Genomic DNA, 12,858 nt, shown 5'->3' on the forward strand with positions numbered 1-12,858 from the left:
TTGAATCTTTAATGTTAGTGATGTAAAGACAATAAACTTTTTAAACACCTAAAAAGAGCCTACTATGTGTCAGCCACTGGAGATACAAAGGAAAAGAAGACTAAGTCTTTGTTCTCATGGAGCTATAATTTTATTGTGGGAGAGTAGGTGGAGAAAACTTGTAAGCAAGTAAATAGAGAGAGAGAGAGAGAGAGGACACAAATACCGGTAACTGCTCTGCAGAAAATAAAAGGGATCAATGCCATGGAAAGGGTTACTGCTTTAGCCTAGAACAGGGCTTGGCAAGTGTTTTCTGTAAAGGGCCAGAGTAAATTTATAGGCTTTGTGGCCCTACAGTCTCTGTCTCAACTATCCGACTCTGATGTTGTAGCACAAAAGCAGCTCTAGACAGCAGATAGATAGGCTTGGCTGTGTCCCAAGAGAACCTTACTTATGGACACTGACATTTGAATTTCATGTGATTTTCATGTGTCAGAAAATATTCGTCTTCTTTTGATTTTCACTCAATCATTGAAAAATGTAAAAACCGGGAACTTCCCTGGTGGCGCAGTGGTTGGGACTCCGCGCTCCCAATGCAGAGGGCCCGGGTTCGATCCCTGATCGGGGAACTGGATCCCACATGCACGCCGCAGCTAGGAGTTTGAATGCTGCAACTGAGGAGCTGGCAAGCCTCAACTAAGGAGCCCACGAACCGTAACTAAGACCCGGCACAGCCAAATAAATATTTTTTAAAAATGTAAAACCCAAGCTCGAAGGCGGGCTGGGTTTGGTCCACGGGCTGTAGTTTCTGACTGCTGGCTAAGGAGGCAGGTGACATTTGGATTGAGACCAAAATGAGAAATGGAATCAGACATGCGAGGCTCTGGAGGAAGAGCATTCCAGGCAGGGGAAGCAGCAAATACAAAGCCTCCGAGGTGGGAATGAGCTGCGTGTGTGTGGGAAACAGAGAAGGCTGGTGGCGGTGAAGTGTAGGGAGTGCCAATCAATCCTTTTCCTGGAATTCAGCTCTGAAGTTTGTATATAAGAAGTATTAAACAATGGAATAAGTGTCTTCCATGTGCAGCAGAATTCCCTCTGCCTGATGCCTAGTGGTAGCCTCCAAAAAACTGAATCTCACACTAAGTGACCCTGAGAAATTCACTCAACTCACCCTCCAGACTCTAGACTTCCCTTAAGTCCTTGTTGCCGGAATTTAGTTGGAGACAGACTCTCCTAAAATTCCTCTATGATACGTTTCATTATTAAGCTAAGTGAATTGAAATGAATTCTATTTGGACTTTAAACTTTTTTTTTCATGAAGTTCCTTGAGGTAACTGGAAATACTTTGGGTGTCAAAACTATCCCAAGTTTGGGGATCATTGGTCTGCAGAAATACAGTTCATGCTTAATAATTAATTAGAGGGACTTCCCTGGTGGCACAGTGGTTGAGAATCCGCCTGCCAATGCAGGGGACACGGGTTCGAGCCCCGGTCCGGGAAGATCCCACGTGCTGCGGAGCTTCTGAGCCCACGTGCCGCAACTACTGAGCCCATGAGCCACAACTACTGAGGCCCATGCGCCTAGAGCCTGTACTCTGCAACAAGAGAAGCCACCGCAATGAGAAGCCTGTGCACCGCAACAAAGAGTAGCCCCCGCTCGCCACAACTAGAGAAAGCTCGTGTGTGGCAACAAAACCCAACGCAGCCAAAAAAAAAATTAATTAGAAGTGAACAACTCAGCTTGGTTCTTGGTGAATTTAGTGGTTTCCCCACAGAATTCTCTAGCCTTCCAGGGCCATCCTTTCTTCTAATAACCAAGTCAAGTGTGCAGAGTCCCCATCGAGAGGATCACAGGTGTTTACCTGTGCGCACCACAACAGCTCTGATTCCTGGGCTGGGAAAGGGCAGCCTCTTGTCCCTGTGACTTGGCCCAGGCACCAGCTGACTTCACAGTCTCCTCTGGGCCTCAGCCATTGCCCACGGCCTGCTGCAGCAGCTCTTGGGGACCGATTCACTGCACCCTATAACGGCTCCTGCTTTTTTCATTTCCCCAAAATGCTACCAACGCAATGGTGTTCTGTGTAAATCTTTTACTGGAGGATTAGGGGCAATGGCAGCCAATTCTAGTTCACTGAAACTTGAAGTTGGATCCTGGCCACGATTGTTCTTAAAGCCCCACTGACATTTGCTGATGGGGAATTTCAAATGCCTGAACGGAATTACAGAGTCTTCTGGGAATTGAGAGAAGGGAGAACACTGCTGCTGGCTGAGGAGATGAGAGAAGGCTTTAAGAAAGGAAACACTTGGAAGCTGCAGAGTTAGGGGAAAGGCATTCTAGCTGATGAGAAGGGCCCAAGAGAGTAAAGATTTGGAGACCATGTGGGGTGCATATGAGGAAGGTTTGGCTCATGTACGTGGTGATAATAAGGAAGATAAGGATTGTTACTGGTAGTAATAAAAGAGTCAAATATATTTCAAGTTAGTAACTAACTAAAAATAAAACTGTATTTTGTGGTCTTAAGTATTAAAAAAATAAGCTGCATTTCTAACAAGTTCCCAGGTGATACTGAGGCTGCTGGTTCAAGGGCCGCTCTATTGAGTAACGAAGTGGTGGACGTCTGTCATTGCCTGTGTGTAGTGTAGCATCTCATAAGTAGGGGGCTCTCAAAAGATGGTTGTGGAATGAATTAATAAATGCAGAGAGGAGTCCTGACATCAAAGATCTTTTGACTATCATATACCAGTGCACAGTCTTTTATTAATTTTTACCTATTTGTCCACTTATTTATTTTTTGCAGATAACTCTGTTTCATGGGTCAGTGCAGAAAACTTATGGATTTTGGGCAGATATATGGTTCACCTATCCTTTGAAGAAATTATGAATATTAGTCCTATAGAAGTAAGTTGGAAAAGTTCATTTCCATGTTCCCATCACTAATACTTCTGGGGTAAGGTGTATTCTAAACCTCTCACGTTTAGCCAGCTAGTCAAGGTGCCCTGGGAAATGAACACCCACCTCAGCTCAACATAACTTGAGCATCTAAAGAAAATTCCTGGAATAAGACCTCCAGCAGTCAGTCATTGGATTGTGTTCTAGTGTAGAAAAGCTAAGAAAAGAAAAAGGATTGTGGACTGTTACGATAGCTCTGATGTGAAAAAACGTGATCTATAAATATTGGCTACGTACCAAAAATCATTTAAGGGTATTTTTGTACTCAAGAAAGGCCAAGGACGATAACTGTAGAGTTTCCGGTCCTTGGAAGCACGAACGCAAATGAAAAGCGATGTGGATTAATAGGTACTTCAGCATGTGTGATGATTGGATTTTAACTCTAGAGTTTACAGTGGAGAAATACACATATTCGAGGTTACTTAACTCACCCGTCAGGTGTCTTTCTCCTTCTGATGTTGGCTCGATGACACTAAAATCCCTGGGGTAGCATGATTTTAGAATGCAGCCTCCCAAGAATGCTGCCGACAGGGAGGCATTCGTAAGCAGTTTGGGGCTTGCCACCAGTTTTTATCCTGTGCGCCCTAACTTTCCGCTGGCCAGTGAGAGAAGTGTTCACATCAAATGACTGGCTTGTTCAAGGACCGATTGACCCAACAATATCTGGTTGTTGTGAAACCAGAGGCAGAACGAGGTTTCTCTTTTTACCTGGGAGGCTGGAAATATTTCAGATGTCTCTCAATTTTATAATTCCCAGTTATAAAATTCCATTTTACTCTCCAAAAGAAGTTGAGTGAATTTCAGGAAGTCGATAGAGGTTAAATTCTTAGGAAACTGGGCCCCTAGCGGGGAATTTCTGAGATTCAGATGCCATTTGCACCATTTCTTCATCTTCTAAAAATGTAGAGAAGGGAGGTGAAGCCACAGAGTGCCAATGCTACGAGGGAATTTCATATGGACGAAGAGTACAATTCTTGAGGGAGAGAAAACTTTTTGAGACCTTTAAGCGCAGAATAACCATGCGTTGAAATATTGGAGACTTCAATGCAAAAAAGTGAACAAGAATAGAAAGAATCTGAATAGCATATTTAATAAAGTTGAATATATGATATATATTTGCATTATATAGGTGTGTTATATATTACGTAAACATACATTTACATATATATTATATACATATATTCAACTTTGTATCTTACAAAGAGAACACACTCTTTTTTTATCACCTGAGGGTCATTTATAAACTGACTCATCTATTAAAAAAATTCCGATTCCCCAAAACAAACAATTTATGGACCATATTCTCTGACCTCAATAAAGCAAATCTAGAAATAAATGTGCTAATATTAGCTTTAAAAAAGTTCAACTGCTCAGATAGTAAAAACAAACAAAAAACTTTCCTAAATAACAGTTGGATTGAAGAGGAAACTAAAGCAGCAGTTACAGACCATTAAGAAATCAATGACACCTATGGTTACCAAAGGGGAGGGGGGTGGGAGGCATAAATTAGGAGTTTGGGATTAGCAGATACAAGTTACTATATATAAAATAGATAAACCACAAGGTCCTACTGTATAGCACAAGGAACTGTATTCAATGTCTTGTAATGAACTATTATGGGGAAAAAGAGAAATCAATGAAAATGAGACATGGGCACCTCCAAGTGCCAAGAGTAGGGCACAGCACAGACCAGCAGGGCGGGGCTGCACGGGGTCACTTCATCTCTCCACACTGACCTTCCTGTCCTTGTCCACCAGATTGGGCTGTTTATCAGCTATGACAACGCCACCAAGCAGCTGGACACGGTTTATGACATCACACCTGAACTGGCCCAGGCATTTCTGGAGAGAATCAGCTCCTCCAACTTTGATGTGAGGAATACCTCTACCATCCACAGGCAAGGGGCGTGGGCATTGGGCCCTTGGAGCTGTTTCCCAAGATGCCATCTAAGCATCAGCTTCCTCTGAGCAGCAAAAGACCCGGGGAGGAAAGGGAAGTGGCTGGTCCATGTCTTTGGAGAGTTCCATGTCTTTGTGCATGTGAGGGAGGTGTTTCCCCAAAGAGACCCCTTTCAAGAGGTTGTGAAGCGGGGAAGAAAACAAATGCTTTTAAGCATCTCCTATGTGCCAGACATTTTATACAACCTTATCAAGCGCTAAGATTCCAGCTCTGGGCACGAAAATGGAACATTTTAACTAGTACTCCATCCATTCCAAGGTAAATGTGTAATTTCCAAGAGGTTGGGTTGAGTATTGGAAATAGCTCATGGGTTCCCATATCTGTGAACCCCTTGTTATCCAGACTCTCAGGTGGGGAGCCCTGGGATGAGATCAGCTCTAGAATTTAGTGATTGTAACATGATCCCCCAGAACCATTTCCAGCAGGGGAGGGCCAGGAGCTGCACACCTGGTGACCCCAGAAAGGGTTTGAATGTTGGGGTGTGTGTGCAGTGGGGAGGGCTGACGGGCACTGTTCACCCATCTTCTCTCCATCTCCCAGGGCCTTACTGTCACAGTGCTTTCTCTGACATTACCACATGACCTTACATTTTTCAAAGCACTTGCAGAGAATGTTCTCATATAAAACTCTTACACCGGGGCTTCCCTGGTGGCGCAGTGGTTGAGAGTCCGCCTGCCGATGCAGGGGACACAGGTTCGTGCCCCGGTCCGGGAAGATCCCCCGTGCCGCGGAGTGGCTGGGCCCGTGAGCCATGGCCGCTGAGCCTGCGCGTCCGGGGCCTGTGCTCCGCAACGGGAGAGGCCGCAACACTGAGAGGCCCGCGAACCGCAAAAACAAACAAACAAACAAAAATCTCTTTCACCGTCTTGCCCCATCCTTAGTAATTTTCACCATTAGCATGACTCCCATTTTTTTTTTATAGTTACACCAAAAATAGCTTAGCTATTAAGAATATGGGACCTGGAACCAGACTTCCTGGGTTTAATCCTGGCTCTGCCACTTACAAGTTGTGTGATCTTGGCCATGTTCCTGTGCCTCTCTGTGCCTCCATTTTCCCATCTGTAAAATGGGAGCTACTAAGCTGCCTACCTCATTAAGACCCTTGTAAAGATTAAGAACATCTGCACAATACGGGGATATATGTATATGTTATAGCTGATTCACTTTGTTATACAGTGGAAACTAACATACCATTGTAAAGCAATTTTACACCAATAAAGATGTTAAAAAAAAGAACATCTGCAAATAGTAAGTGGTCAAGAAATATTAGTTATCCTTAACATGGTTATTCATATTCAGTCTTCACTTCTTCTGAGTCTTCTTTTTTCATCAGACACACTCTCAGATCCTTTCCCTGGCCTGCTTGCTTTCTGGTGGACATGTCTGAGAGTGTCAGTGTCTGATCGTGATCGACCAGGTGGTCCAGCCATGCTAAGTTAAGTAGATTTCATACGAATGCTAAGAGCATCCACTGATGAAGTGCTTAGTATCCACCAGGAAGTATGCTAGTTAGTTGGTATGCCTTTTCTCATTTACCTCTCACAGTATTCCTCACTCCTTCATTCATCATATTTAAGGAAACCTCCCCATTAAAAGCTTAGAGAGGCAGGGCTACCCTGTACAGTAGTACAGAGTGTGCACTGCACAACCACGTGCTGCAGGCTTTCAGAGAAGTTAAGCAACTTGCTACAGGTCAGATGTCTCGTAGAGCTGGGCTTCAAACTCCAGTTGGCCTGAAGCTGTGTTCTTAACCACTAGATACAGTGCTCCCCGTGAGACCAGGATTCAAATTCCATCTCTGCTCCTACGTTGTTCTGCCTCTTGTGTTTTTTTTTAAAGATTAAATTATTTTATTCAATTCAATAGATTTTTTTCATTAAGAAGTTTATTTATTAAAAAGTTTTCTTAAACATCTTTATTGGAGTAGAATTGCTTTACAGTGCTGTGTTTCTGCTTTATAACAAAGTGCCTTTTGTGTTTTTTCCCTTTTGAAGTCATCATCATCTGGTGATGTTGGTTGGAAATAAACCTCTGCCTCAGAGAATCCCTCAGGGTGGACAAACCCCTTATCTCTGAGTAGAAAATTGGGGTTTTTCTGTGGCTAATTGAGCACATGCTTTCCTTGTGCCCTTTATTGCCTCAGGAGGAGAGATGGCAGAGTTGGTTGGATCTAGATTTAAGGCCCTGCACCACTACTTGCCTTGGGCAAGTCACTTGATCTCTCTGAGTCTCAGTTGACCCTTCTGTGAAATGGGGCTAATGAGAGCACCTACCCTGCAGGGCTGTGATGAGATAATCCAGGTAAAGGGCTCAGCACAGTACCTGGTACGTGGCAGCTGCTATGATCATGACCTCTCGGTTCTAACTGGGGTGGGGCTGCGGCTGTGGCCCCCAGCTCTGTGCCCTCCGCCAGCATCCCTTGTCTTCTCACACAGGCTGGGGCTGCTGGTTTGCTTCTACGATGACCTGGAGCTGCTGGACGCCGCTGTGGCCCAAGTCCTCCTTCACCAGATGATCAAGTGCAGCCACCTGCGGGGCTTCCAGGCTGGTGTTCAGAAGGTGCAGAAGGGCCACAGCGCCCTGGAGCCTCAGCCTCAGTTTCACTAGCCAGAGAAATGGGAAGAACAGTCTTGCCTGGCCTTTGAGAGAAAACATGTAGGGTTTATCAAGATCTAGGTCCAGCCTCGCCGGTGGTATCTCAAACACTGGGATGAGCTTAAAATGGGAAGAAACCACAAAAAACGGTAGGAAAAGCTTGAATAGATCAAAATTCAATAGAGCAGCCACTTCAAACTTAAATGTGCATAAGGTTGCTTGGGGATCTTAAACGCAGATTTAAGCTCTGGGTGGGGCCCGAGACTGCGTTTCTAACAAGCTTCCAGGCGATGCTGAATCTGCTGGGCTGGTGACCATGAGTGGCATAGCATGAGCGGCATAGCAAGGAGACACAGCAGTGGTTCTCGAACCTGGTTCTGTGTTAGTGGCACGCCCCTCCCCCAGGCTCTACCCCCCAGAGATTCTTGTGTCATTGGTCTGGGCTGTGGCCTCAGATGCAGCCAGGGTGGAGAGCCCTGGAATGGAATGTATTTGCTGAGTTCCTAGACCAAGGTTTTGGACCAATAGGCACATGGGGACTGTCTCGTTTCCCTCCTCACTCCATCTCTCTCTCCTTTCTTCCCTTAAAGTCTTAATTCTGCCCGGCTTCTCTCACTTCTTTTTGTCTTTCTCATTGTTTTAATTGAAAAGATGACATGAGAGCAGTATTCAAGAAAGTTTGATAACATCGTCAATAATTCCACAGCAGTGTCTCACACATCACAAAACCCTCGGTCCCATTTGGCACTTTACATAGTAGGCCTTGTCTTGGTCAGTGCATATTTTTGTTTTCCAGGAAGAGCATCCTTCCCAAGCAAGCTTGAGCAAAAATAAGAAAATAAATGTACTTTAAAGTCACAGGGGTAGCTGTGACCAAGAAGAAAGTCAGATACTATGAGGTATGAGAAAACCCTTTGGATCATCTAGGTCAGTACTCAAACCTGAGGACGCATCAGAATCACCTGGAGGGCTTGTTAAAAACAGCTTGAAAACATACCCACATCCAGAGCCTCTGATTCAGGAGGTCTGGGGCGGAGCCTGAGAACCTGCATTTCTACCAACTTCCCGGGTGATGCTGATACTACTGGTCAAGGACCGCACTTTGAGAACCACTGCTTTAGGCCTTTTGCAGATGTGGGAGCCAGCTTTAGGGAAGGGGAGCTGCTGAATTTGGAGAAAGCCAGGAACCGTGACAGCTGTTTCTTTCAGTTTACTCTGCTGCCCCCAAGTGGCCATCTAGAACACTTGCGTACATTCGTCTGACATGAAGATATGGTTTATGCAAGTTCAGGTGTTAAAACGTGAACCGTTCTCATTTTTTTGTACAGAGGTCACGTTGCAGTAGATGAGTTTATCACCTTCTGTACTGGAAGCAGTTGGGAAGCACACTTGACTATAACTAGACAGGCATGTTACAAAAAATAATGAAGGGGATCACAGAAATATGAAAACCTGTAACACAATTTTAAATGAAAAATATAGAGCAGAAAATTGCACTTGTGTTCATGTTACAACTATGTAAAGACTACATGCCACAGTTTATTTATAAAGGCATAAGAAGTTTTGGAAACATATACACCCAATTGCTAATCATAGTAATTTTTTTGAGGTAAGATTTTCAGGAGACTTTCACTTCCTTGTTACTGTTGAGAATTATTTTTACATAGATTATATATTATTATGAACCCCCCCCCAGCTATTTCATGAAAGAAAAGCAACCATATAGACAGGATATAGAGTTCAAGGTCATAAAAATAAAATAGTTGCTACGGGAGTGTGGCTGAGTGAAGTGAACAAAATTTCCTTCTGCCACGCTTTAAGGTTGATTTAATAACAAATTAATATTTAAATGAAGCATAAAGTGAATTTGTAGCATACGAAAGTCAAAGCCAGAGGAGGTGGTGTTCTCAGTGGGGCGACTCACGGTCTGGGCTTAGCAGGAGTCCCTCCCCTTTTGACAGAGCAGGGTCGGTCGAGGGTGCATCCCAGGGTGTAGTCAGAAGGAACCACCATCTTGCTTGCTATCGACCCTCATCCCAGCTTGCTCCCCTTCTAGCTCAAAGCCGACCTCCTGGAAATTGCCACAGAGAACCAGACCCTCAACGAGACCCTGGGCTCTTTGTCGGATGCAGTCGTGGGCTTGACCCACAGTCAGCTGGAATCCCTCTGCCCTGAGGCTGTGCACGGCGCCATCTCGACCCTCAACCAGGTCTCGGGCTGGGCCAAGAGCCAGGTCATCATCTTGTCTGCCAAATACCTGGCCCATGAGAAGGTCAGTTGGAGCTTGAACTCTATTTTAATGCCCTGAGACCCAAGGGCCAGTTGTACACACACAACAGAGGCAGCCAATCAGTAAGAAGATGGTGCCAAGGGGGACTACCTGGGTTCGAATCCTTGGTCTGCCACTTATTAGCTGTGTGACACTGGAGAATTGGCTTAACTTCTCTTGGCCTCAGTGTCCCAATTTGTAAGACGGGGATACAGTAGCACCTGTTCCATAGGATTATGTGTCAGCACACGGGAAGAGATTAGAACAACACATGACCTAGAGTATGAGCTCAATGAGTGTTAGCTATCTCTGAGTTAATCCTTTAAGCTTCCCAACAACCGTCTGAGGTCAGTAGTGTTATAACTTCCATTTTCCAGGTCATTCATACTAGGCACAGAGTGTAAAAGGGAATTGCCAAGGCCACATGGAAGGGGCAGAGCTGGGACTTAACCCAGGGCATCTGGCTTCACATCCTGCTTGCTTTACTCCCATGCTAACTACTTCCATCATGACACCATGACCAATGCCCACCCATTCTTACTTTCTGACTCAAGACCAAGGATAGACCATTCATCTTGTCCCTTCAGGACTTCCGGTGACTTTCGTCTGAAGGCTTTGCAGACCTTCTGTGTTGACTGGGGCCACATGGGTCCACTCTGTGAATCTGATTTTAGGGAGCTGAGGGACACTTGTCTCGTTCCTCACAGCCCTGGACCAAGAGGCTTGTCTCATTCCTGTGTCCAACTCTTCCTCCAGAGGGGGTGAGGTGACTTTTGCTAAGAAGCCAAGAGCTCAAAAGGTCTTGCCTTCTTTGGGGATAGTAAGAGACTGTCCATTCTACAGGGAGTAACTATAGGAAACCACTCAACGGTTTTTTGCAGAACCAAGGAATGTCTCTGATTATATTACATCTAGCATCTTCACTCCAAAGGAGTGGGGGAAAAACCAAGCGTGATTCCTGTTAGAGTGGCCAGCTATAGTTGTATTTGTCATAAAATATCACACTCATGTCCTAAAACACTTCTTTACTTCAACTCAAAGCTTCCACATGAAGGTAGATGAGCGTGGGGCTTTGCCGTGTCAGATGCCTGCCGGTGACATACTGAGGCCGATACTGAGGCCAGTGGGCTTTCTCAGGGTCCCATGAGGGCGGGTGGGCTGGGTAAACTAAGAGTCCCACGACCTACCCGAAGGCTCTTGCCCATTGTTGCCAACGTGGGCCCAGTATCGCCGGATGTTCAGGTTTTGTTTTTTTTAATAAAGCAGAAACTCTAATATGGATTTTTATAAGATTCCTCCAATATTTAAATCTTGTCAGCTAGTTCAGATTACACACAGAAAAGCCCATTGCCTGGTCAGCTGTGGCACATGGATAGCACATTGCTAGTTGTGCTGTGGCCTCAGGTGGCATAGTGATTCCCCCAGTGGTACAGTTACTGGTGTCTTGTGTTTTGATACTTAACTCTCTTTCCTGATGGAAGGAAGGAGGATCTGGGAGGGCAGCTTGTGTCTTGGTCACGGTGGTTCCCCAGCACCCGTCTGGATACTTGGCCTGCAGTAGGGCCTAGTAAACGTCCGAGTGGTGGAGGCCCGGAGCTGGGCCTCATCCTCCCTGGCCGGTGCCCCCAGGTGCTGTCCTTCTACAACGTCAGCCAGATGGGCGTGCTACTGGCTGGGGTGGGCACCCAGGCCTTCCACGCCATGGACCGCAGGGACCTCATGCAGCTCCTGAGAAGCACCATCTCCCTGCACGTGTCCGACTTGTCACCTGCCCAGCAGCACGGTGTCTTGAGCAAGGTGAGAGGAAAATGTCTGGTCCGCAGCCCCGGGCCTCACAGAGCGTGTGGTTTTGGGGCTTTGGGAGTGGTCTGTGTCTTTAGGTGGGGTTGTTCTGAACCTGGAGAATGCCTTCCCCTGACGCCCACCTTCTCTCCTTTCCAGAAGGAGCCTCTGGGGGTTGTGCCTTACTCTCTCCAGACCCTGGTGCTCTCCCCAGCCAGTCAAATCTGGAAGACTTTTCTTCAATTAGGTTTCTTGCTGTAATAATGTTTTAGGAGTTTGGTTTTCAAATGTGAAAATGAATCCTGAATCCCCCTACTGCTTCTGAACGCCCCTCCTTTCATGCTCTGAAGCCATGTCCATATTCCTCTTTCTCACTTGCCATGGGTCTTCTGGGCATCCTATTCTATCAGACCTGCCAGGTCCTATTGTACAATCTGTTAAGAAACCAACCCAAAGGGTTCAGCCTAATTTCAACCAACACCTTGCAGATAGCTGTCACGCCTATGGTTAAATTAAAGAGTGTGGGTTTTGGAATAAGACAGACTTGGGCTTAAATCTCATGTATCGACTTTCAGCCTTACTCGTTAAGCCTCGGTTTTCTTATCTGTAAAATGGGGATAAGGATCATCTCCACCTCCTTGGGTTGCTGAGCAGACCTGATGGATTTTATTGCCAGTGAAGCACTAGAGAGAGTGCCTGGCCCTCACCCAATGCTCCATGTACCTTCTGCAAGGTCGTTATTATGTTTCTTCTCACTTTTGACAGGTGATGGAAGCAGGAGATACCGCCTCGGGCATTGTGGAAATACAAGGGGCTTTCTTTAAGGAAGTGTCTCTCTTTGATTTATGGAGGGAACCTGGATTCAACTCCACAGTCCTGAAAGAGAAGGAGCTCCGGCGGAGTCAGGTACGACTGTGACTCCCAGAGGTGGTGCCTGGGTTTCTGACTGTCTTGTGGGAAAGGTCTGTTCTAAGGTTAATTTGGTAAAAGAAACTTGTTTCTTGTGATTACACTCAGGAGATAGAATAGCGTAGTGTTAAGTTAGACGAGACCCGAGCGTGAATTCCGGGGCTGCTGTTTATTAACTTTGGGGTCACTGCTTCTCCTCCCGCGGCCTCAGTTTTCTCCTGGCAAAACGGGCATCATTTCTCAGGAGAATTGTGCTGGGCAGTGCACTGTGCATAAGAGCAGTTATCACTGGGGCCTCCTGGGGAGGGTTGGGCTGTGGAGGCCGACTTGCGGCCTCGGAACTTCCCCTGACTTGCTGTTCATTCCCTCACTCGTCAGTGTTTGTGGAGCCCCTGCCCCCCAGGTGCCAGGCGCTG

General features: G+C 45.9%; 1 protein-coding gene across 2 annotated transcripts in view; it reads left to right on the plus strand.

Moving 5' to 3' along the window:
* Positions 1-12,858, plus strand: part of OTOA (otoancorin) — a 60,105-nt gene that overhangs the window by 13,866 nt on the left and 33,381 nt on the right. Inside the window, exons 9-15 of one of the 2 annotated variants that reach the window (XM_060123176.1) lie at positions 2,777-2,877; positions 4,686-4,845; positions 6,233-6,248; positions 7,323-7,446; positions 9,539-9,754; positions 11,381-11,548; positions 12,299-12,439. In XM_060123176.1, the coding sequence (XP_059979159.1) occupies positions 2,777-2,877; positions 4,686-4,845; positions 6,233-6,248; positions 7,323-7,446; positions 9,539-9,754; positions 11,381-11,548; positions 12,299-12,439 (926 nt within the window). The remainder of the gene's footprint in view (positions 1-2,776; positions 2,878-4,685; positions 4,846-6,232; positions 6,249-7,322; positions 7,447-9,538; positions 9,755-11,380; positions 11,549-12,298; positions 12,440-12,858) is intronic. The other variant, XM_060123177.1, reaches the window with a different exon arrangement.

This window comes from Lagenorhynchus albirostris, chromosome 15, assembly GCF_949774975.1.
Source record: "Lagenorhynchus albirostris chromosome 15, mLagAlb1.1, whole genome shotgun sequence".
NCBI classification, from domain to species: domain Eukaryota; kingdom Metazoa; phylum Chordata; class Mammalia; order Artiodactyla; family Delphinidae; genus Lagenorhynchus; species Lagenorhynchus albirostris.